This window comes from Cnephaeus nilssonii (assembly GCF_951640355.1).
Source record: "Cnephaeus nilssonii genome assembly, chromosome: 11".
Taxonomy (NCBI): Eukaryota; Metazoa; Chordata; class Mammalia; order Chiroptera; family Vespertilionidae; genus Cnephaeus; species Cnephaeus nilssonii.
The window spans coordinates 64,967,593-64,994,484 of record NC_137082.1 but is presented as its reverse complement, the minus strand read 5'-3'; the positions used below and the strand labels follow the sequence as shown (position 1 = coordinate 64,994,484).

The window sequence follows — 26,892 nt, the reverse complement described above, 5'->3', positions numbered from 1 at the left end:
AGGGGTGAGCCACGGAGCTCCAGAGAACCCCTCCCTGGAGACTCATCAGAGCTCTGCTGCTTGGTGTGAATCACACAAAGGCCTTGTACACAGATGCTCCGCTGGGCTCTCCTTCTTGGCTGCTCCCGCACCCCCACCCTGGTCCCAGCAAAGAGCAAAGCACCAGAACCCTGCAGAGAAATTGTGCTGGACTCAGCAAGGCAAGGTGGAAGGAAGTGCTGCCAAGAGTTGGGGTGCCCTGACTCCACTAGAAGGTGTGCAAGTGGGCTCTCCCCTGAGCCTCACAAGAGCGAGGACTCACAGAAACACTCCAATCTGGGCTTCGAGGAGAAAACAAACCAGGACCGTGCAGGCACCAGGGCAGCAGCACCCCTTCTCCCAGCTTACCTTAGCCTTGGGAGCAGATCATGCCCAGTAGGAGCTGGGTGGTCTGCTTCAGGATAAAGGAGCACAAGGTAGAGAGGGATGTGCCGCACCTGCTGCTGATGACACCAGCTCAGGTGAAGGAAGCCGGGCTCAGTAACAGCCACATTCCTGCCCTCCGTGTCTTGTCCCTTCTCCGCCGTGGTAAAACAAACAAACAAACAAAAAAAAAACAGTCCCCTCTTCTACCTTTTGGACACGGATTAGTCACCTGTTCAGCTTCTCTTCCCCTGAATTTGGGGGGAGTTGGCACAATGCAAAGAAAGTAATGAACTGGCAGTCTTCCACGTGCCTGATAGCACGCTGGAATTTCTGCTTACATCATGTCACTGAAACATTCTAACAACTCTAGATGCTTGCCATTTGACACGCGAGGACACTGAGGCTCACAGAAGTTAAGTAACATGTCCAGTGTCACAGAGATAGTACTTGGTGAATCTCCTTCCACGTTGCCATGCTACAGAAGGTGCAGCTCGCCACTTGACCAGCCTCCAGCCCCGTCTTCAAGAACGTAACCCTAATTGTTTCGGGGGCAGGGGCGGTCAAGTGCCCAGCTGAAATTACTCACTATCCTCTTTCAGCCAGAGGTGACCCGGTGACACAGTTCTGCTAATGAGAGTCCCTGGGAAAGGTGTCTCTCCCACATAAAGCAACGAAACTTGACTAGGAAAAGGCTTTTGGCCCTTCCTTCTTCCAGACTAGAAAACTGCCATGATGCCTGGAGGCACAGGAGCCATCCTGCAGCCCTGAGAAGAGCCGCATTAAGGATGGCTGGTCACAAGGAAAGGAGGACGACAGTGGACCCCTCCTGATGGACCGAGCTACCATTCGGGGACTCTCTGCCCCAGACTTCTGTTTTCCTGTGATGAACAACCCCCACTGTGTCAGCCACAGCCACCTGGGCTGCCGTTACAGCCAAGCCTGCTTCTGATTGGCACACACTTTGCTCTGAGAGCAATCATCTTGGCACCCAGACACGGGAGATGGGGACCTAGCTCGGCTCTTGAGTGGACACACAAGTAAAAAGGAAAAAATCTGAGACTTTTCTCCCGTCCCACTTATTAGTGTTTGCCAGCTAAATAATCCCTTTTTAATTCTTTACTGTGCTGGTAGCCAACAATGGCATCTACCCAAGAGGGCAAACACATTCTGCTTAACTGAAAAATCTAAAACATTTTTTCACCAAAAAAAAAAAATATTAAAAAGGCAGAATGATAGTTCCCCAAAGACTACGTGAATAGACGACACAAAGAGACTTAAAATACACCATGCCCCTCCCCTCTGCCCAGTCCTGCTAACATCCTAAAGGCACATAGAAGACGGCAGGCACCAGCCTAATTTCACGCAAGCAGGAAAGAAAAGGAGAATAGACTGTTGCCAAGGTCATTTGGGGCTGTAGGATCAGCCCCACTTGGTCCACAGGCATGAAGAGAGTGGCAGGGGTGGTGAGCAATACTATCCCAAAGAGGAGGAATGGAATGGGTGCAGAGCAGGCACTGCCTCAGATGGCCTGCATCCTCTCCGAGGCCAGGACAGCCAGCACACACCATCTGACTCCGGCTATGAGGATGGCCCCAGTTCTGAAGTTGGGTTTCCCTGCAATTTTAGGCTTATACACAGCTGCACAAGAGCTACTCAAAACACAAAATCCCCAAACTCTCAGTAGGTCAGTCAGTGCCACCTGCTGCTTGGATGCCTCTGGCAGCTGGCTCAGGTCACCCCCTTCTGCCGGTGGGTGTCTGCAAGGCAGTCTGCAGCTCAGATCCCTTGGAACCCGTCAGGCACATGAGGCCAAGGAGCCTGGCTGAGGTCAGCAGCTGAGTCCCTCTAGAGGCTTAAGAGAAAAAGCTTCTTTCACAGTTCTCTCCAGTTCCCAGCCCTAGCTGTCAGCCTCTTTAGCTCATGCCTGGTGCTAACAGACATTTTGGTAGAAATGCGATCTGCTAATTAGAAGCAATGACGCCAGGAACGGAACCGCAATCATCCATTTGCCTAACAAAGTTAGCAGCTAATGAGGATTTCTAGCTTCTGTCAGCACACAGCAGAGGTCACCTGAGCTAGCATCAGAGGGGAAATCGAAAGGCATCTGCAGATCTGTGAGGTGGCAAAGGGAAGGAGGCTGCACAGATCCTAATCAGCCCAGGCTGTGAACCTACTTGGAATTCCAGCTTAACTGAAAGAGTACTCGGGAACGCCCAGCCAGAGTTGCACAATGGTTTAGTGTCGACATAAGAACCAGGAGGTCACGGTTGATTCCCAGTCAGGGCACATGCCCAAGTTGCGGGCTTGATCCCACGATCAATGATTCTCTCTCATCATTGTTGTTTCTACCTCTCTCTCCCTCTTCTTTCCTCTCCAAAATCAATTTTACACACACACACACACACACACACACACACACACACACACACACACTACTATATATATATTCCTTCTTTTTTTTTTAAGAGTACTTAAGCACATCTAGCACTATGCCCAAAGTGTTGGGATCTCCCTTCCCACCTCAGGTCCATTCTGGAACAATCAGATTCTGAAATCCCTGCATTTCAATCTGAGAAGACCACAGAGCAATAGCTTTCTTTAACCAGTTAGCTGCCACAGTATTTTTAATTTAATTTAAAAAGGTCCGCCGCTTGCATCTATAGACGCTTATGACATACAAATGATTACAGAGGAGTCTACAAGTTTTCCATTTCCTACTAGGATTCAAACAGCTGGAGACCACTATTCACCTTCTTTTTGCTCCACTGGAACCATCCAGGTGACCCTGTCCAGACCAACTCTGGGCCCCTCTCAACCCCATCCCTCTACTCATCCCCTCACCCTAGTCCTTCTCCTCCTCACCACCACCACCTTCCTAATGGTGCACAAAACAGCTGACAGGCAGGACTTTTTCACCCCAAGGACATCATCACGATGCACTTAATGAGGTACAAAAAAACCAAGGACTTAACAGGCTTTTCAGGAACAATGCAGGAGTATAACTCTCAGTTCTGTTGGGCCCGCCTGGGGCCACATCCCCGTGACCAGAGGAGCAACTAGGCCACAGCAGCCCTCTTGTGCTCTGGCTGGCTCATAGGTCCAATGTGCCTTGTGAAAGTTCTTTCTGTTTCTGCCACATGCCTCCAGCATTGCAGGGGCTGCTGCTGCAAGGAACAGAGTCTGGGCTCTCACACAAGCCAGGGTATGCTGGGAGTCTGGTGGGTACCAACCTGGCCTCCCCCATGTCCCATGGCAAACACCACCTGGCCTCTAGCAACATTTTCTTATGCCCAGTCCTCTAAAATGCTGAGTCCAGCTTACCCAGGCCTCTCCCAGAGCATGGTACCAGCAGACAGCTGATTCTCTTCCCTCGCTATCCTCAGCAAAGAAAAGAGCTCCTGCTCTCCTTTGGGGCTGAGAAGTCTGATAAAGGCATCCAGGTGGTCAGCAAGCTGTGTCAGGAACAGGGCCATTGGTTACCTAGTGAATGTTTCAAATAGCAGAGTCCCTGCCCAGGGAACCACAGCATCAGTAGGAACACTCCATATCCCTTAGTGATCCAGGCAGCAAAAAGGGCCAGACTTTTAGTCTGTGCCCGGATGCCATGTCTGGTTTTTATGCCCTCTCTCCCCACCAATTTGTATAAACTATATGAGAAATAAAATCGAAGTTCTTTTTCTGGCGTGTAATCGGCTAAAAATACGGTTGAATCAGTTTTCATGCAAGCTTATCTATACTTTTCTTTTCTCCAAAGCCAGACTATTTTAACTCTGACCTTAATAAAGGGGAACCCAGGAGGCCTCACTATGCTCCTTCCAACTAATTATTCCACTTCTCTAAAATTATGAAATGTACACACCATTGCATTGCTCTTTGAGCAAATGTGGCTGCAGGGGCATAGAGATGGTCAGCTGTGTGGTATGTCCCTTTAATACCTGGCTCTGGGAAACTCTACCTGCCCTGTGGAAGGACTGACCCTATACATTAGTAGTCATATGAGCCTAAACATTCAGAAAGGGAGTGAGATAAGTCATATTACTATGCCCTTTTCATTTTCCTTGGGGAGTGAAGAGTGCTTCAAAGTGATGGCAATTAGAGAAGAGTGAAATAAATTTGGTACTGGTTATGAGAATCTTCTTTATATTATTTAAAAGACTTCGATGTGAGGCAGAACTGAATGAGCACCCGCCATGCACACCCCGAGTAGCAGGTGCACAGGGCCTGCTGACACCTGAGAGCCAGACAGGAGATGGAGAGAAGCCCCATGGTAGTCCAGGACCTACACCAAGCACCACACAGGCACTTTCTACAGCAGGAGCAGGTACGAGGAAGCACCCAGAGACAGATAAGCAATGTCTCCAAAATGTCTGCTAGGAAAGCAGGAGAGCACAGATAAACCCTGCAGTGATCAGATTCACAGCCTGCTAAACAGAAGGTTTTGGTTCCACCCTAAAAGTGTCTGAAGCCGAAACAACAACGAAGCCCACACCTTGCTCAACTACAGACTAGCTTACCTCATCCACCCACACTAATGACCTGTCAAAAGAAGAAGAGTGGCATTTCTGGGCATAAACGCTATTTACTTCAGTCTCTACTGTTCTGCACATGATGTCCAGTGCAAATCAAAAATTACAAGGCACATAAGGCTACAGGAAAATGGGACCCATTATCAAGAGAGAAAATAGTCTATTGAACCAAACCCAGAGATGACCCAGATGTTGAAATTATCAGGTAGAGATTTTAGAATAACTATGATAAATATGTAAACAATAGGGAATTTCAGCAGAAAAATTGAAACAATAAAAAATGCCAAATGCAAAAGGGATCAGTTAAAGTGGAAATTCATGACTCTTCGCAAAGAGCCCACCAGGCTGTCTCCAGAAAAAGAAAATCCTCATTTTACAGATCAGAAGACTGAAACTGACAGGTACCACCATGCCATGAAACTTCTCACAGAAATGAAAACCTCTGAGGAACTGAGACCACTGTCAGTGCCGCTGCTCCCGCCCTCCCCCAGCTCCTTGAGGCATCTAATTCGTCAGAGACCTAAAAAATTAAAATCTCCAGAACTGCACTGCCCAGTCTAGGGGTCAGCAAACTACAGCCCACCAGCGGGATCCAATCTACAGCCTCTTTTGGTATGGCCTCCGAGCTAAGAATGGTTTTTACATTTCTTTAGAACTATAGAAACAACAACAAAGAACACATGACAGAGACCATATGTGGCTTATAAAACCTGAAATATTTACTATCTGGCTCTCTTTACAGAGAAAGTGTGTCAATCCTGATCTAATCTAGAAAGAAAAAAAAAAAAAAACTCAGCAAGACTTAAGGAAACAAAGAAAGGGCTATTGATGTCATGCTCTCTTTTTTTCCAGATGATGCCTTTTACCAGCCCTCTAAGTGCTGACAAGTAGATCTCCATAGGGATTCAAGATCTCTCTATCTGTGGCTCAAATTGGAGGAAGCTTACGGACAAAGCCACCAAAGTCCCCAGGCCTGAGTCACCAAAGTCCTACTCTCTGCCTGTTCCACACAAGTTAAATCCAAAGTCCCTAAGTCTCTGATGAGTAGTCATATAAACTGCTTTCTTGACTCCAAGATATCATACTGAAAGGTGTTTCTTTGTTGTGCTTTGTTTGATTGTTTGAAAAGGTCAGATCTGTGAGTTGCTATCCATTCTGGGAAAGGCGGAAATGGGTACTTGCTTCCACCTACTAGTATTTGCAATGGGGTACTGCAATGAGGCCTCAAGGAGCTGACAAAGGCTCTATGCAAAGTCTCTGAATCAGAAGATATCACCTCACATTCTCAGTCACTTGAGATCTGCCATTCCATAACCGTCTGCTGTGCATTTACAATTTGCTGAGCATTACAAAGAAGATCAAAGTGATCTCACCTAGAGAGAGGGCACAGTTTCTATCCTCAAGGAGCCTATAATCTGAGGAACAAGACTTACAAAGATGTAGGAGGGGAGAATTAGGAATAAAAAGCTATAACTGTAGTAAAACCAAAATAAATCTTTCATCTCACTCATGATTTCAAAAAACTGCAATTCAAAAACTCTTGAATCTGGTATTTTCTTTAAATTCTGGTTATAGAGTTCATAGAGCTAAGGTAGCAGCTTCTCAGATGTCTGAACAATGAAAAGAATGCAATAATACATCAAAAATCCCTGCAAACCGGAAAGCAAAACAGGACAGCCACTTTTCCTGTGCAAGTCCTAATAGGCACATTCAGGTAGAGAAGCACTCAGTTACTGCCCTGTGTTCAGCATTCAGTAGAAGAGAGCCTCTCTGTTCTTGTGAGTCTCTTTTGAGGACGAAGAAAACCTTCCCCTAGAGATCCCTGTCACACGTCCAGAATTTCACTCCAGGCCCAGGCCTAAACTGACCTCTCCTATCTGCCATACCCACCACTCCCCTAGCCTCCAGCCAAATGCCTGGTCTTCTCCCAGCCATTGGCCTTTGCTCCTGCAGTATCCTTCATCTGCAACACCCTTTCTTACTCTTCTTCACTTGGCAAACTTCTCTTCAGTCTTTAAGATCCAGCTCACATGTCACCACTTCTTAGAAGACTTTCCCACCCCAATGAGAAGAGGCTAGTGTTGCTGCCTCCTTCCTCCTCTGGTACTTCCCTGTCTCTTTGGTATGATATTGTAACACTCGATGGTCACTTCTGAGAACATGTAACTCTCCTAGTAAATAGATCTTCTCAAAGAGAGGGACGGTAGCTTATTTTTCGATAATAATTTTTTATTTTTCAATTACAGTTGACATACAATATCAATTAGTTTCAGGTGTACAACATAGTGATTAGACATTATATAACTTACTAAGTGATCAGGCCAATAAATATAGTACCCATCTGATAGCATACACAGTTATTATAAGATTAGAAGCCTGGTACACGAAATTCGTGCACAGGTAGGGTCCCTAGGCCTGGCGGGCAATCAGGGCCAATCAGGGCCTTCCTTCGTTCCACGCCTCCCCCAGTGGTCAGCGCACATCACAGCGAGCGAGCAAACTCCTAGTCTCCCGGTCCAACTCCTGAGGGGACACTTTGCATATTAGCCTTTTACATATATAGATTATAGACTATATTCCCTATGCTGTACTTTATATCCCCATGACTATTCTGTGACTACCAATTTGTACTACTTAATCCCTTCCCCATTTTCATCCATCCCCCCAACCTTCCTCCCATCTACCAACTGTCAAAATATTCTCTGTATCTATTAGTCTGTTTCTGTTCTGCTTATTCGTTTATTTTGTGTGTTTTTTAGGTTCCACAAATAAATAAAATCATATAGCATTTGTCTTCCTCTGTCTGACTTCACTCAACACAATAGCCTCTAGGTCCATCCATGTTGTTGCAGATGGCAAGATTTCATTCTTTTTTTGGCTGAGTCCTATTCCATTGCGCATATATATATATATATATATATATATATATATATATCACCTCTTTGTTATCCATCCATCTATTGATGGACACTTAGGTTGCTTCTATATCTTGGCTGTTGTAAACAATACTGTAATGAATATATAAATATACTAGAGGCCCAGTGCACGGATTCATGCACTGGTGGGGTCCCCCAGCCTGGCCTGTGGGGATTGGGCCGAAATTGGCTCTCTGACATCACCCGAGGGATCCCGGATTGCGAGAGGGCGGTTCTCGGGTGACGCACCCCGGAATCAGGCTCCCTCCTCTCTGGTTCCGGGTGCATCACCGGAGAACTGCAGCTGCCAAGTCACTGCAGCTCCTGCGTTGAGCGTCTGCCCCCTGGTGGTCAGTGCACATCACAGCTACTGGCCAGTTAGCCAGCTGGCTGGTTGCTTAGGCTTTTATATGTATAGATGTCTTTTCAACTTAGTGTTTTCAGTTTCTTTGCATAAATACCCAGAAGTGATTTCTTCCCCTCCCAATTTTTAACCACCACATGAGGGGAAGGGACCAGCCAACTCCAAGTCTCCTCTCCTCCTACCAATCTCAATATGGCTTCTTTAGATCCTTAGTTGTAAGACTTCTGTTCAGCTAGATTTCAGAAAGTCAGGCTATATCTTACTTATTTCCATTTACCAAGAAATTAACCCAATGCCTAACATATAACAGGGATACAGAGAAAATTTTATATAAGTTGCTCACCAAAAAAAAAAATTAAAGTTTTTATTTTCTATCACATATAATGCAATCATGTATACCTAATCATATGTATCAAGAATCTAAAAGGCAAGGTTATAAATTTCATTCTTCCCTAAAGTAAAGCTACTGCCAGGCCTGTATTACTCCATCCACTGGATTTTTAAAGCTCTTCCCATCAGAAAACTCAGCCCAAGAAATCATTCTGTTCTTTCTTATTTCTCTCTGGAATGTTTTGGACTCTAAAACATTGATTTGGATACCAAACTTCCTCCCCCAATTCAGAGAGAAGCACACCTCACATAGGCTCAACTGATACCCAGCCCCAATTATAACTGGACTTTATCAGTCAGCAAGTGGCAAGAATCAGGCATAAACATATTCAAAAACAGTTCATCACTGATGCACTAGATGGGAAATGATAACATTTTTGGTATCAAAAGTAGGTTACACAAATGATTGCCTTTCCTGGTCATTTGTTTTATGAACTTTTCTCAATAATGAGCTGAATCATTCCTTTATGCAGAAAGGGATTTAAAAATCAATACTGTAAAAGTCAGAGGCAAAAAGACAGGGCAGAAGCACACATTAAATGTCAAACTGCACTCAGCCAACTCAAAAGGAAACCCTTCAGACAAGGTTACAGGTTCAAGGGTGCAGGGCTTGCGGATACTAGTCAGAGTAGCCACCGGGAACAAGTGGGCAGCCAGCTCATGCCAGGGCCATGCCTGTTTTGCCTCGGGGTTCTACCTGGCCTCCTCACAAGGAGGATGTGCTGTGATCCCAGCACCCTTATGTGCTCTGCCTAGCGGGCTCCTTCAATCCTTGCATCTGGAAGACACAGATGAAGAAAGAAAATTCCCTATACTGCTGGTTAGGTTCTTCTCTCCATCTTTTTCCTCCTATTTAAATCCTTCAAAGTACAGTTTTGAAAAGACCTCCACTAAAAGTACATGCTAACCACACCAACCTAAATGGAAGTGATGGTTACAGCTTTGCTCAGGTGAGTACCTTGTGCCCCTGTTGATTTATAGAACAGGGCCTGGGATGAGCTTCCCTTCTCCTCTGTTCACACTGAGTATTGAATGTGGTTGTAAGCCTTTAAAACTGGGCTCTGCATCTGCTATAACACTGAGCAACAGAAACTAACTGCAGCTCACTGAAGCTAAGGAGAGTTGTGGCAGGTTACCAGCAGATGATCTAATCCTCAGGAAGGTAGGAGGACCAGACAGGAAATCCTTCAGGCAAGGCTACAGGTTCAAGGGTGCAGGGCTTGCGGACACTAGTCAGAGTAGCCACCGTGAACAAGTGGGCAGCCAGCTCATGCCAGGGGCCATGCCTGTTTTGCCTTGGGGTTGAACCTGGCCTCCTCACAAGGAAGATGTGCTGCCTCACAGAATGACAGCCTCACAGGATGACAGTCCTGGTCAGCCATTCAACAAATAACCCCACCACAGCCCCCCACCTTGGCCTCCTCATTCACTCAAAACTGAAAGTCCCGAGAGATGCTCTGACTGCCTGGCCTTGGGCCCTGTGCTCTGATCCTCCCAGTACCCGTGGCAGGGGGAGAGAAGAGATCTAGCTTCCATAGAGGAAGTCAGACATTAGAATTGCAATCGCAGCAAGATGACACAACATCAAGAAACAGGTAAGTTCCCAAAAGAAAACCGGGCCACTAAATGCAGGAAGAAAAGTAGTTACTAAACATCTTCAAAACAAAGGAAGTCACTTGCTTCACTATTCCCTAGGAACTCTGGTTCAAAAAGGCATTATCCATCCAGAGATTTGGGGGCGGGACTCAAGTAAGGATATTATCTCCTAAGTTTCCCTCCATTTAAAAACTAAACACCTCTCCTGGAGGTCATTTATGTTGCTTCCCACTTGTACAGGTTCTCTTGCAGGAAGAAGGGCCCAGCTCTCTTCTTTGCAGGTAGAGAAGGGAAGCTGTGAATTCCCTTTCACTATAATTAACACATTCCAGGTGAGAATAGATACCACACCTGGAAGCTGCAATTTTCCATGCTAGATGACTGTCCTAGGTGTCCAACCTTTTTTGCTCATGCCAGATTGATTAACCCTTCATCTCCAGGACCAGGGTCCTTTTGACTTGGTTTTCAAGCTGCCTGCAAAGGGGTGACAACCTGCCTGCCCCTCAGACACTAACTGCAAGAGCCTCTAAAACTGTGTTCTCACTCCAGTTTCTCTATATTAATTGATTCTTCACCAGGATGCCACAGGGTTCTAAAAACACAAGTCAAATCACATCATCTCCATTCTTACGAACTTCTGGGAATCCTCTGCAGTTTCAGTCACTGTGAGCTATATTGTGGGTTAACTACTCATGATGTCCAAGGCCTTCTCTAAACTGTCTTCATACCTCACTCACTTCTTCTCGGGACCCATCACCTCCTGGATATCCACCTACCTCAGCCCAGCTGCTCCCTCAGCCTGGGGGATCCACATTGCTCAAGGCTGAGATCAATGCCATCTCTTCCACCGGCAGTTGACACCACGGCCTTTGCATTCCCAAGCATATTATCTTTACCTTCATTTCACACTTAATGTAACCGATTTGGCCTTTTTCAAAGTTTTTGTGTAAGTCTGACTTCCCCACTAGAATGAACATTTCCCAAGGGAGAGGATCCTACATTGTTTGTATTTCCCAGAGGGCCTAGATCAGCCAACATTTCTTATGTGATTACTGTACACTTTGACCATCTGTGCACTCACAGGAGAGTGACTCTGAATAGACTCCCATCAGTTAAGTGTATTAATAACAATAACAGCATCAATAGCACACATTCATGATCTGCCAGGGAGCACTAAGCCCTGCACAGTTACTTATCACCTCCACTGATCCCTTGGGCATTACTGTGTGCAAACATCCTGATCCTCAGACGAGGCTCATGGACACACTGGAGGATGTGTTCATGCTAACAAGGAGGGAGCTAGGATTCACACCCAGGCTGCCTAACTCTACAAACTTAACATCTCATTTACTGCGGGCCCAAGACCCAGTCTTCTCCCTTCACACCCTCCGGCACACATACCACTGCAGCATTTACACCGGTTAAGTTTCAGATCAGAACCAGGCCATCAAATGATCCAGCCCTTAAACTATAGACCTGAGGTCCCCAGAGACTGAAAACAGACCAGAGGAGCAAAGCGTATCAGCACCAGAGCAAGGGTTATAAGAACTCAAGTTCCTGATCCCTAAACACCCTTTCCACAAGGTAACTCAGAGGACATTGGGTGGGCAGCCTGAGCCCCGGGGTTTAGACAGATCAGGTCACAGGCCTGACCTCTGCTTCCCTGCATTATGAGAGCATAAAAGGCCAGCTCAGGAAGATCAGCACTCACCAGCAGGGCTGACTTCTGCTTCTCCTGGTCAAGGCTGTCCTCCCCGCCGTGCAGGGATGCATTCCGGTACTTCGTGGCTGCCTCTCTTTCCCTCATTGCCGCCTGAAACAGCTCATCCTGGACTATAGCCTGCTTCTGTTTATACCTGTGCCAGGAGAGACAGGAAAGAAGCAGGTGCAGATATAATGACTTGGCAGAAGGTAGCCAAGAAAAAGTTTGTGCACTCACTTCAGCTGACCAGGGGACTGGGATCTGTGGGCCAATGGAACTTAGGTCTAACACTGGCCAGAGAGAGTACTGTGAAAGCTCATACCATCTCACCCTCGGAAGTCAGGCATCAGTGACAGTGCCCGAGGCAAGGGGATATAGTGACACTCTCAGCCAGAACAATATGGATTAAGGACAGAAGGAGAGCTGACCACCAATTGAGGAATCAGGCAGTCATATCCCAAATGATAAATTCTTGGGGCAGGATTTCAATCCCTCACCAGCCATTCTTTCAAAGTGGATTGGAAGGGTGGAAAGCCCACCTTCCCTGCCTCCACTTGAGTGCTTGAAGGTTTTTAGATAACAGCAGCCCTCTGTTTTGAAAACGTAACTCTTCATTCTGAATCTGTCCCTAACCTTTGAACTATTTATGAGCTTTTTGCCCAGTAAAATAATCCTAAAGAGAGAAAAAAGTTACTAGTACTAAGATGCTGTTAGTATTATTTATTATAGTGTAATACATGCAAACAACTGAAATGTCTTTTAACTTGACCTTGATTGTTGGACATCTGATATAATCACATAATGGTACATTATATCATTATTATGAAATACATTATTTGATTTGTCTATAGGTTGAATCTAAAAATTGAGTACCAATAAACTACTTTTAGCAATAAAAATGTTTAAAAAGCAGTTGTAACAAATGGGAAAAAAATATAATACTAAGTGAAAACAGCAAAATATAAAATTATATACGACTGAAAAAATAATCCTAAACTAGGGAAAAGAACACATTTGAAAGAAACATTCCAAAATACTAACAGTGGTTGTCTTGAAATGGTGAACCTATGGATCAATTTGTTCATTTTAAATATTTTCTAAGTCTTTCATTAGCATGTATTACTTGATCATTTTTTCACTTTTTAAAAGTACCCAAAAAGGGGTTCAAGTTAGTTATTCCTGGAGAGGCCTCTTAGGACTAGTGAGGTAAAATTCTTAGGCTGTCAATCTTAATCCATGACTATGGAACAGACCTACAAGGCTGACCTACTGAAGGGAAAAAAACAACTGTGATTGACACTTCACTTCTTAAACAAATTCACTTGGTCCTTTATCTGTCCTCAAGGGTTTTAAAGAAGGTGGTCAATAACAACTACAGTTAGCATTCACTGAGAACTCTGTGTGCCAGGCACTGTGTGTACTTTTTATACATGAACATATTTAATCATGACAATACTCCAATGAAAGAGGTACTCAAATTATGTCCTTATCAGAGACCTAGAGAGATGCAGCGATTTTCCAGGGTCACATTTCCAATAAGCTGCAAAATCAGAATGCAAACCTGCACTCCAGGAGGGCCTCTGTGCCTTCACTACTATTCTACAAGCCTCAGGAGGAGAAGCAGGCCCCAGTTCAGAGATACGGCCAGCTCCCCAGGATTTGGCCTATGCTGATGGGAAGTGTCACCAGCATCCTAGAGCGAAGTCCATCTCAGCAATTACAGTTAGAATTGTGAGGGTCCACTTTCTCCTTCATATCTCTAAAAATATGCCTGCACATGCACACAGGCATAGAAGGCACAGACACTCAACTATTTAGTCCTGGCTTTTTCAAGTGAATTTTTTTAAAACATTAACAATCAATGTCCACATGCCCCTTTTGGTGTTTCTTCACCTTTAAACTAGGACCAGTACCACCTATACCGTAGGGTTGTCGTGCAATCTAAATAAGACAAAATATGTGAGACAAACCCTAGAGCCTTCAGACCAGGGAAAGGTCCCCAGTCAGGAAAGAGTGGTCAGCCAGAGCTCAGAGCCAGGGGTGAGCAGGCACTCACACTCACCTCTTAAGGAGATCCTCCTCCACCCCCAAGGGCTGCTGGGCACCACCATACTCCGACTTGGGCAGTTTGGAGTCTGCAAAGGGACAAGAAGAAAAGGCCTGTAAGTAGCACCCCAGGATAAATGACGGCAGGGTGGTCATCTAGGAAATGGGCTTAGGAATGCACTCCCATAGATGCACATGCCCCAGGGATGGACACATCCTCGATCCAGCCGTTCTGGAGAGTGATGGCCCAAAGGCCTTCCACGCCTTCCTTCTGCACCAGGACCTCTTACTGCATGGGACTGGAAGGAAGCAGAACTATTTGAATGCAGTGTTTCAAATCCATCCCTACTCATTCTACAATTACTTGTAATCTAGGTCATCTATTAAACACAGGCCAGGAACAGATAAGGAACCACTTAATGCTAAAAGGACAGCCTCCAGGGTCTGGGTTTGACATAGGGGAAGGGAGGGGAGAGGAGGTTCCTTAAATCTTGCTTGCCTTAGTACCCCATTCTACAAATTTCTATCCTGAATGTGGCAAGTACCCCCTAGTTGTGGTATTTTATATATCATTTCATCTGGATCACCTCTAGAATTATTGGGTTCTTTAAGTTGTTATAATAGGTCTATCTTTTGATGTCCTTGAACTTGGAGATTTCTGAGCATTTCCAATTCACTCTACTCTCTTCACTACTTGGTGATACTGAAGGTTTTGTTCTACCCCAGCCTTTATCCTTCTCAAACCATTGCTCAGCCAAATTTCAACACTTTTCTGTGGCCTTGGCCAAATGTCCTATACCTCCATCATAGGTTCCTAAAGCAACAGTGACTAGAACTGCACAAAATATTTTAGAAGAGTCAGGCTTTGTGAAAGAATCTTTGAGGATTTGCTATTTCACTCCCAAGACCTTTTAAAGCATGCTGAACTCACAGACTGAAGCACTCAACCCTTCAGAGAGTAATTTCCAAAAGTAATCATCCTATGATTTGCACTTTCAGACTCCCTACAGAAGGATGGGCACAGCGGTGCTCCAGCCTGCGGGGGTGGGGGGGGGGGGTGCACTCCTAAATGCTCCATAGTAACATGACAGGTCCTCAAATGGAAATAAAAAATAGTATACTACTGACCAGTTCTTATTTTGACATTAATGCTCAATTATTTGCTTCTGACAGCTTTATTGAGGTATAATTTATCCTATTTTTGCTTTTTATACAATTTTTCTTTTCTATCACTACAAAAATAATATAACAATCCACTGTATACAATGTAGACTAATCCACACTCCCACCTTCCATGTATGAGCCTGCCCATTTCCCTGCCCCCATGGTAACGCTCATTATTTAATGCATCTTTAATCATTAGCAAAGTTAAGAATCTCATCACATGAATATGGCCATTCTTGGTACACTAAGAATCTTTAAGAACTCTTTATATATTAAGACTACCAATACTGTCATATTTCCCTAGTTTATTATTCATTCTTCATTTATTTTTTTCTAAATTGTCTCTAATTTCTTGTACTTATATTACCCACTTTTCTTCATAACTTAGGGTTTCTTTATTTGATGTAGTGCTTAGAAAATCTACTTATTGTACTTTTATGTATCATTGTATTTTTATGGCTTCAATTCTTATATTGAAATCTTGTGTTGCCTCTGACATTTATTTTCAGGTATGAGATAACGTAAGGATTTAATTTTAACTTCTTTTTATAACTTATTCTATTACTAAATAGAATAGTATTATAGTAATAGAATACTAAATAGAATTAGTATTCTATTACTAAAATAAAAGCAACCACTGATTTTTTTTAAGTAAAAATATTTTAAAATTAGCAACTTCAAGAGTTCATTTATGCTATTCTTCAGCATTCAGAAACTCAAAACTCACACTCATCATTTAGTTAAAACACTTTGTTATAACTAAAACCAAATGACAAATGAGCCACAATTCTTGCTTCTTAAACTACTGAAACTTACCAAAACTAAAATAAGTGCTTCTTTTTATCATCCAAAGCTGAAATTGATGTGTGCATAATATATTTTAGTAATTTTTGCTTTTTTCATCACTTCTCCCTCTCCCCAGTTAATGCAGTTTATTAAAATGCCCTGGGTTAAGTTAGACCCACTTCAACGAATCAGTCAGCTGGAGAGATCATGGGAGCTAGCCCTTCTGATAAAGGACGGGGGAGGAGGGAGGCATCTTATGCGGGTTTTGAGAACCTCACTCAGCCTCTTCACTAACAGAATATTCAAAAAGATCTTGGGATGGGTCCAAATGGAGGTACTGATTTGCTCTAAAGCTTAGGAAGCCCTGAGACAGACAATACAGGGGCAGAGGTGTTGACAACCTAGCCGGCACCCTGGCATAGGATGAAGCCGGAGCTCTCTGGCCCATGTGCAGAGGGCTCCAGGACACCTCCCCTTTCCTCCTACTTTGTACTCCAGAGACAGCACACCATCGCTAGGTGCTCAAACAGACCAGGCTGTGCCACCTCTGGGCCTCTGCTGCTCACCATGCCTAAACTGCCTACCTACCACTGCTCTTTCAAAATCCAGTTTAAAAGTCAGCTCCCTTTGGGGCCCCGCCCTAAAATAATGAGTCACTCGCTGCTATCTTATACTTTAGCCATGCATCTAGTGTTGCAACATCACATGATACATGTGATCTACAGGGTTATTTCTATGTATGGCTCCTTAACTAGAGTGGTGTTCCTATCTACCTGCCACTGTGTCCCAGTACGAAGCACACGTCCTGATCCCTGTTTAGCTTTCAGTAAATGCTGAGTGGACAGGATATCCTTCCTGCCTTCTATAATCTAACTAGTAGCCCGTTTGCACGAAGATTCGTGCAATAGACCTTCATTCACCTGGCTGCCTGCACCAGTTTTCTGCCGGCACTGGGGACCGAGGCCTTGGCTGTGGCCACCGCCTTCTGCCTTCTTTCAGGGTCGGGGCTTGGCCCCCGGGCGGTGGCCTTGGGCTCGGCCGCACCCAGCGTCCCTGCTACCAATTGATCGCAGGAGCCGACCCCCAGTGGTTTCCTGCGATTGGTGCAGGCTCCCCGCTGGTGCCCGAGGCTTTCCCGGCCTTGGGCTCCGCCACACCCCAACGTCCCTACAACGGTTTCCTGGTGGGCGTGGCTGGTGGGCGTGGCTTGGTTGGTGGGCGTGGCTTGGGCGTAGCGAAGGTGCGGTCAATTTGCATATTTGTCTATTATAAAGTAAGATGACCTAATAGGGAGGATTAGCAGAAAAGACAACTCTAATGCAAGGCCACATACAATGCAATGAACAGTTATCCACTGTAAGAAGAGTTTATGCTCTCCAGTGCCTTGGCTCCGCCAATCAGTTAAAAAATACACATCAAGTTATAAGTGATAGCTAAGACCCAATTTCTCATAAGCAAATATTTACTGAATAGAACAGCAATTGCCCCAAGACTTTTTGGTTTCTAATATCTTTATATTTTTGTCCTTTACACTTGTTTCCTTAAATTTTTTGTTCTTTTGTGTTTGCTGAAAATAGTTATTTAGAGAAAAGCACAAGTTTCCTTATTTGTGATGGGCACAAAAGAGTAGAGAACAAATCAGCTTTGAGCTCTGCATGGGTACAAAAAAGAACTCCTAGGAGGTGCAGAGTGGAAGGCCCTCCTGGGAGCATGTGGGCTAGGTTAGAGTTGCTGAAGTTGACGCCAAAGTCATCGATTCAATTCCCCCGAAAGGTCCCAATTCACGTAAATCTATCATTCTTTGGACCATACCAACACTAATGATTATGCTTCACTTATGAATCCTTAAAAGCAACTTCTTATAGGGGTTGTCAAACCAAGCCCTTCAGCCTTACTTTTTACATACAGAGAAACTGAAATAGTAAGGCAAAACAGTTTGGCCCCAGTCACAGAAGCTCAGACTGACCTGTGCTGCTCTAATTATACCAGACAGCATCTGTCATGCACGGAAGCCACACCCTCCTCCAAAGCAGCTATCAGAAAGGAATTGTTGGCATCACCCAGAAACAAACCGGAGCCACCTTAGCTGTCACATATGTTCTGACAGGAGCATGGTTTTCCATTCCTTTCACACTCCAGCTTTCCACAGAATCACTACAACCTGTCATACCTTTCTCGGGGCCTTTAGAGGTGTCAAATGTGGAACGTGGAGGAGCAGGAGGAAAACTCAGCTGGCCCACTTGGGAAGGCTGGCTGGAATTCTTCATGCGGTTAACCACATTTTCAGAAAGCTAAGGGAAGAATTGAGGGATGGGAAAAAGTTATATCATAGAAACCTCTGGAAATGAAGACTACTCTTTATCCATATCCCAGATTGACCATTGACACCACTTCCTTAAGACCAATTCCAATAATATAATTACATTTCAAAACCTCTTGTAATGGCCCAGCACCTACTAGATTAGTGCCAAAGCCCTGTCTGGATTCCAAACCCATCATAGCAGGTCCCCTGCGGGCTCTCTAGCTTCATCTCTTGCTATTCCCTGCCTGCACCCTGCACTCAATGGAACCTGAGTTCTCACTTTTCTCACCCCCTCTGAATTCATGACACTGCTCCTCTGCCAAGAACCACCAGGAGCTCCCCCACCCCCGGCACACCTCCACCTGCCCAAATCTTACCTTTCCTTTAAGGGCATCTCAGTGTCCCCTCCTCTGTGAGATCTTCCCTGATAGCACTTAAGTGAAGTAGCATTTCTCCCCTTCCTTAACACTCCCATTAGAACTCATATGTGCCTCTTAGGTACATAACACACATCCTACCTGCCTCATCCTAATGGTTTGTAAACACCTTGAGGGACTCAATTATTCACCTGTGTACCCCCCCAGTGCCACACATACTCATTTCACCTTAGTTCCCTCTAATAAAGACTGAATAACCAAAACGTTCATTCATTTTAGCGGAAGTGAAATAGGCATGAGGGTGTCATAAAACAGCTTACTGAAATGAAATAGTAGCTAAGGATAAATCAAGAATGAAAACCCTAAGTGTTCACTTCAGTAAATATTTACTAAGTGCCTAATATGTGCAAAGCATCATAAAGCACAGTTGAGGGGAAAATGTAAAAATGACTTTAAGACAAAAAGTCACAATCAGTAACTCCAATTCCAGGTATCCAGCCGAGAAAAATGCTCCCACATGTACACAGCAGCATTGAAATAGAAAAAAAAGGAAAGAAAACAATATAAATATGCAACAACAGAGAACTGATGAAAGAAATGATGATGTATACCTTCTATGAAATATTATGGAACCATTAAGAAAGAATGAAGTAAGACATGTAACTGTCACAAAAGGATCTATGAGATATACTGGTGATTTTGTGAAGTCATAGAACACTTTGTATATCTCAATTTTATAAAAAGAGATATACAATTATAAAAATGCAGACATACAATTATAAATATGCCAATATATGCATATGCATATTCACAAATGTGAAAATGCATTTGAACTTTCACATATATGCATACATACATATATATGTATCTGTTCAGATATGAAAGTCTAAAAGGCCACATAAAAAACACAAAGTCCTGCAAGTGGGGACAGGAGCAGCTGGGGTAGGACTTTCACTTTGGACACTTCTGAGTTTTAATTTTTTAGCATGAACATTTCTTTAGCAACTCAAAAATTAATAATGATGGTGATGATAATTGAGTCCCTCTAGTATTTAAGATTGATGCAAATCAAATAGCTAATTAATAATACAGGACAAGAGAAGACCAAGCACATACAACAGTGGAAGAAAATTGAGAATCTACAAATAAACCTATATATCTATGGTCAATTGATTGACAGAGGTGCCATGACAATTTAATGGAAAAAGAATAGTCTCTTCAACAAATGGTGCTGGTACAACTGTATTTACACATGTAAAAGAATGAAGTTGAACACCTACCTCACGCCATATACAAAAAATATAGGAGCTAAAACAATGAAACTCTTAGAAGAAAATATAGGGGTAAATCTTTTCTTTTTCTTTTCTTTAGGGATTAATCTTTATGATCTTGGCTTTGGTAGTAGATTTGTAGATATGACACCAAAAGCAGGAGCAACTTAAAAAAACAGATATACTGAGCTTCAACAAAATGTGTCTTAAAAATCAGTGACATATTAGTGATAAGTGCTAGGAGAAAATAAAATACAATATTGCAGTTAGGGGATGCCACCAGCATTGGGAGAGACCTCTTAGAGGAGATGACACTAATGCCAAGACTTCTGCCTCCACATTTACTAGTACATCTGTAGAGCCAGGAGAAAATGATCTAGTTCCAAGCAGAGGAGAGGATAAGTACAAGGTCTCAAAGAAGAACTAAAGCTGGCATGTCCAAGGGCCTGACAGAAGGCCAGTGCGTAGGAAGGAGAGTAGGACCAGATGATCAGGCCAAAGAGTCGGGCAAAGGCAAGACCATACACCCTGGCAAAAGATCGCATTTGATCCAAGGGCCAGAAAAGCGACGGTGGGGTTCTACACAGGTGAGTCACAGGCTCTGATCTCCTAGTCCCAGCCCAGGTGGTATCATCTGAACCATATTACTAGGTGAGTGAGGGGTTATGGAAAACATTGGCACGCTTCTTATTGGCAGTAGGAGATTTGTAATATTTTTAAATGTTGCTACAAAATAGAGCAAGTAATATTTTTAATCAACAAATATACATACACACACAGTAGTCATGTGAGAATAAACACCATCTGGACAGTGCTCCCTGTACCAACAGAACCAGAATGGAGGCTTCCAGAGCCAGACGGGTCTGGAACTTGGTGCTAAAGGCCCACTGGTCACTGCGCCATAATAGCTGGCCAGATACGGTCCTATGAGGTCAGGAGATGGAAGGCCAAATCCACAGCAGTGCAAGGAAAGAGGAGTGCTACCTATACTCCAGCTGTGTGGCCTTCACCCAATTCTTTAGCTTCTCTGGGCATCACCTCTCTCACTTATGAAATGGGAATCCCTGGGATACATCTCAGGAATTAAGTGCTTTGGGCTCAGAGGGGCCTGGGTCTGAATCCCAACTAAGCTATTTGGTAGCTGCATGACCTTGGACAAGGGACTTCTTATCTCTAAGTCAGTTTCTTCATCTGTGAGATGGAAATAATTAATGGCATAGACTGTTGAGTTGTTGTGAGGATTAAATGAAGCAATCTACATAGAGCAGTTGGCACAAAGTAAAAACCAATATTGGCTATAATGGGAAACTGCAAAGCACTATACAAATACTAATTATAATCCATACCAGGCACATACTGGATGTAAAAATACCTGAATTAATAATATATTAGTCTCCTTTATCCACAGGGGATATGTTCTAAGACCCCCTAGTGGGTGCCTGAAACCATGATAGTACCAAACCCTGTATAGACTGGTTTTTCCTATACATACATACAATAAAATTTAATTTATAAATTATACACAGCAAGAAATAAATAACAAAAACTAATAATAAAATATAACAATTATAATAATATACTGTCATAAAAGTAATGGGAATGTGGTTTCTCTCTCTCAAATTAGCTTATTGTACTGTACATACAGCATGAATATACTGGACAAAGGGATCTTTCACATCCTGGGTGGGACAGTGTGAAATTTCATCACACTACTCAGAACAGGGCACAATTTAAAACTTATGAATTTTTTATTTCTGGAATTTTCCATTTAATATTTTTTAACCACAGTTGATTAACCACGGGCAATTCATGAAAGCAAAACTGTGGATAAAGGGATTATTGTAATAACAATAGGTAACATTCACCATATATATATATATATATATATATATATATATATATATATATATATATATAAAAGCCCGGCAACCAGAACGGCGGAACGACCAGAACGATCAGAACAACGGGTGGCTATGACATGCACTGTGGCAGCCAACCAACCTGATCCGGGCCCGATCAGCCCCCTCTCCCCAGCTGGCCCAGCCTCCGATCAGCCCCCAATACCCCGATCGGGGGCTGGGCCAGCTGGCCAACCGCCCGTGGCCCCTCCCCCCACCAGCCCGGCCCAATGGGCCTCCATCAGGCGGGCCAGCCGGACCCCACCCATGCACGAATTCATGCACCGGGCCTCTAGTATACTATAAACTGAACACTGTTCTAAGTGTTCTACATGCGTAATCTGTTCAAAATTAAATTAGGAAGATTGTTTTAAAGCACCCTCCAGCTCCGACCTCCTGCCCTCAGTGTGGAGTAACACAGGATTTCAAGAAGAGGGGCCTTGCTATGCCACCACCATGGTGCAGTTGGCTGGCAGCTCCACAGGTCTCCACCGACAACACAGAGCCCAAGAAGGGACTCTCTCTCCTCCCTTCTCCGGCCCACAGCCCTAGCCCAGGGCTGCCATGGCCACAAGTTGGCAGGCCATCAACAGCCAAAGTCAGGCCTCAGTCGAAGTCACAAACATGCGAGACCTCACCACATCTGTCCTAACAAATGCGATTGGGAACCCAGACCCCACATCCTAACGATTACCATTGCATGACTGCAACCAAACGCTTTCCTCGCTTACTTAGAGGCAAGTTCCCAAAGAGGGGACTAGAGGTTTCTTTATTAAACCACAGAGGTCTATCAGTAAGTCATGTGGCTACCCCACGACTAAAAGGCTAGAGGAGAAAGGTGCTGCCAGAAAAATCACAAGTGGGACTTATCCAGCACTGAATGGAAGAACCATGACAGGTGTGAGCAGTGTCCTGCTGACCCATTATAATGGAGAAGGTCAGAGTCATAATAACTACAAGCAACAGCCATCTCCCAGTAGAGGAAACCAAGGCACAGAAAGGGTCAAGCACTTGCCCAGGCCATGAAGCTCATAGAGTGCAAGCCAGGCTGCTTGACTCCCTAGCCAGACAGCTGTGGGGTAAAAGGATGTGACCCCAACGACAAGAGCAAGGGGAAATGCACTTGCAAAGCAGCACTCACAGGCAGGAAGGGCCCCTGGAAGGGACAAAGCTAAAGCAAAGGAGGAGTCGGGATTGCTGAGAAGCCATAACTCACATTTGACCACTTGCTTGCCATTACTCCCACCAGAATATAAGCTCCATGGGAGCAGGGTTCTGTGTTGCTCTTGTTTTATCTTTAGTGCCCAGAGAGTGCACAGCACACTGGAGATGCTCAATATTTGTTAAAGACATAAACTAAATAAGTATTTACTAAAGGCACATGTTCATAACACACTAGTGCAATGGAGCATGTAAAGATATAACAGCCAAGAGCTTTACATTCAAAGAACTTATGGTCCAATAGGGTGGGCAAAATAAACTCATACAGAAGACACAAGCTACTAAGTTGTCAGGTATATGAAGCTCAAATAAGGTGCCTGAGAGTTCTAATAAAGGAACCCTAAGTTCCAGCTGGAAGGAAGACGGCCTGACTTGGGCTAAAAACATGACTGCAGAGAAGGGGTGAGAGTAAAGGGGAACGACACTCAGAGAAGTCCAAGGTTCCTCCTGACATAGCACAGGTCCATGAAGAAAACCAGATGGGAGGCTGGTGGGCTCCCCTCGGTGAGGGCCTTGAATGACAAGGTAAGGAGGCTGCCATTCCGCAGTCAACTGGGAGCCACCAATGGTTTCTGAAGAGGAACTGGAGCTTCATCTTATACAGAAAAGTCTGGCACTAACAGTGCACATCAGGACTAAGAGGACAGAAATGCAAATCACAGAAGTGCGGGGAGGAAATGGATGCAAGAGAGACCAAGGAGGTAAAATGATTGAAGACCTGGCAGCTGACCAGTGCACAGGACAAGTGAAGGAAGTATTTTACAGAGTGGAGTATACAGTATGATCTCATGTATACTATAAAAAGGGAAAGAGTATGCTTTTATATGGAGGCTTGAAAAAGCCTGAAAGGATTTGTGAGAAATTATAAGCAGGTGTCATTTAAAAATAAGATGCATCTTAAAAGAAGAAAAAGTCTTAAAGGCCTAAATGAGAGAAAGACGACAGAAAAACCCAAACCTGGCTAACTGGAGATGGGGTGTCTACACTGAGCCAAGAACAGTTCTTGTGTGTGTGTGTGGGGGGGGGGGGGGACGGGGTCTAAGTCCATCCAAGCAGCTCTGTTTCACAGGCAAATAGATTACACAGGAAGCTGCAAGAGGCTGCATGTAGAGAAACAGGGAATCCCTTGCAACAAAGTGCTGAGGGGCAGACCAGAGAGGAGGTGATGTCCCCAAACTCCAGAAGGGGGCAACAAAGCTCATAGCTGCTGCAGAAGCACTCAACTCTAGAGTGATGACAGGGCTTCCTATCTATAATAATCTATAATAATAAAAGCATAATATGCAAATCGACTGAACAGCAGAATGACCATCCGGACGCTATGGCACGCACTGGCGCCAGGCCAGCCAAGGCGGGTGCCATGCGATTGGTCGGGAGCCTGCCATCACCCCATGATCACCCCACAGAGGGAGGCCCAGGCCAGCAGGGCAATCAATCAGGGGGCTCCGCGATTACCCCAAAGAGACAGGCCCAGGACACCCTCTGTGGGGCAATCGATTGGGGGGGGGCTCCATGGAACCGGGGAATGGGGGGGGTGGCAGACGTGGGCAGTGCCAGGCTAAGGCAGGTGCAGGTTGGGGGGCAGGGCCGTGAGGCAGCCAGGGCTGTGAAGGCCTACCCTTGCACGAATTTCGTGCATCGGGCCTCTAAAGATAATGATAAAAACAGCCATTACCTAATATTCGTTGAGCATGCCCTACATGCCACGCCCAGGTGCATTCCCATTTTACAGATGAAGAAGTTGGAGTCGGGGAGGTGAAACAATTCACCCAAGATTACAGGAAGTCCTAAGTGCTGGCACCAAGACTCCCATCCAAAGCTGGGGCACCTAACAGTGATACTTGTACCAGTGAAGGCAGGCAGTAAAAGAGCCACTCTGAGGTGACGAGTAACCATGTGCATAGAAGGGCCAATTCAAAATTTAGAAAATAATAGTAAAATATAGATAGATATAGATATAGATATATAGATATATTTCTGAAAGTCACATTTCCCAGTTTATGGTGCTTTATTGAGCCCCAGGGTAGGTAGTGGAAGAGGAATATGTATGTACTTATAAATCAGAAAGCCTACTTAAATGAGGAAAATGTCAATATGAAAATCAGCACTTGTTAGTCTTAAAATGTTACTCATCTAGACACATTTGAGAAGAAACAATGTGGAGGCAGCTCCTAAGCATTATTCTTCGCATTAACTAATCCATCAGCTCCCCGTGGGCAGGAGAGGCGTCCTCCTCATGCAAGGAATGGAGCAGGTGTGGTGCAGAGAGGCAGCTTGCCCAAGGTCTGTGGTGAGTCAGCAGTTAGCTAGGTCTGCACAGCCATGCCCATGGCCTCCCAGGGTACCACTTTCTAAGGACCCACTGGGTGCCAGGAGATAAAACTGCAGCTCACTGCTCTCTCCTAGCAGGGCCTAAGGCTCCTGTCAGGCTGAGCACCCAGGGCAATTTCCAGAAAAACAAGCTTGCAGGGAGTCAGGTCTGCCAGTGGTAGTAAAAGAGTATGCAAGAAAGAGATCATCTCTGCCCAGAGTAATAAGCACTGGAGGTGAACACAGGATCTGCAGGACCGAGGATGGTGACCACTGAGAGGTGGGGCAGTGACATCACGAAAGGCATCCTTCAGAAGGTAACACTTGAATTGATCCTAAGGATGAAGAGGAATTTAGCCAGTCAGAGGGAGAGAAAGTACTGCAGGTTGAGAACAGAATACAGACACAGAAGCATGAAACAGTTAAGAGTATAGCAAGAGCAAGTGTCCTCCCTGCCAGGATGTGTAGCAAGAGGTAGAAAGTGGCACCAACACGCAGAGGGCTTCGTGAAGGGATGAATCTGCCTTTGACCTAGAGGCAATGGGGAGCTTGTAAGGATGGGAAGGAAGGGAGCACCACAATTAGCTTTACCTCTGAAGAATCACTGAGGCAAGAAGCTGGTAACAAGGGCTATCTCCGAGCAGGACTGACAAGGTGGAAGAGAGAGATGTTCTTTTCCCTATGTGCCTCGTTTCAAACTGTCTGAATTTTACCATTTGGCTGATACATGTTAAAAAGTAAAATTTACCTTTAAAAAAATTACCCTGCTAGCACCAGAAGGTATAGATTTGTGGAAGGCAAGCCTATGGGGAGAAAGAACCATTTATCAGATGGCTAAGAGGAAGATGGAATGGATCTAAACTGAGGTAGAGAGAAGGATAAAGAGAGGAGGATAAAACAAAGGATAAGGAGGAGATAAACAGTTGGAAAGGAGAACTCAAGATTTGTCATTAATTGTAGAAAAAGAGGAATGCAGGATCCAGCTTTCTGGAAGAGGGTCTGGGTGGAGCCACTCACAACCTAGCAAAAGGATGATTTCTAGGTGGCAGAAGAGGGGATGTGGGTGAGTTCCACTGGAAGTAGTGAGTTACAAGCGCCCATGCAACATGTAAGGGGACATGGCCAACAACAAAAAGGAACTACTGATACATGCTTCAACATCAATGAACCAACACCAAAAATATTGTGCTAAGTGAAAGCCAGCGGTAAAAGATGTATGAGTGCATTTACATAAAATGTCCAGAAAACATAAATGCATGGAGGCAGGATTAATGGTGACCTAAGGCTGGAAGTGGGAACAGGGAAATAGGCACAAGGGATCTTTTTAGGTCTTGCAAATATTCTAAATTCCTACTGTGATTACAGTTGCTCAACTTTATAAGTTTGCTAAAAAAAAAAAAAAAAAAAAAAAAAAAAAATCATTGAAATAGGTGAATCCTATCTAATAAAAGGGTAATATGCAAATTGACCATCACTCCAATACACAAGATGGCCAGCAGGGGAGGGCAGTTGTGGGCGATCAGGCCAGCAGGGGAGGGCAGTCAGGAGGGACCAGGCCTGCAAGGGAGGGCAGTTGGGGGGAACCAGGCCTGCAGGGGAGGGCAGTTGGGAGGGACAAG

General features: G+C 44.6%; 1 protein-coding gene across 2 annotated transcripts in view; it reads right to left on the bottom strand.

Moving 5' to 3' along the window:
* CHCHD6 (coiled-coil-helix-coiled-coil-helix domain containing 6) overlaps positions 1-26,892 on the bottom strand; it is a 219,467-nt gene that overhangs the window by 186,762 nt on the left and 5,813 nt on the right. For both annotated transcript variants that reach the window (XM_079785248.1, XM_079785249.1), the window contains exons 2-4: positions 18,065-18,185; positions 13,961-14,033; positions 11,908-12,052 (exon numbers count right to left, since the gene is read on the bottom strand). In XM_079785248.1, the coding sequence (XP_079641374.1) occupies positions 11,908-12,052; positions 13,961-14,033; positions 18,065-18,185 (339 nt within the window). The remainder of the gene's footprint in view (positions 1-11,907; positions 12,053-13,960; positions 14,034-18,064; positions 18,186-26,892) is intronic.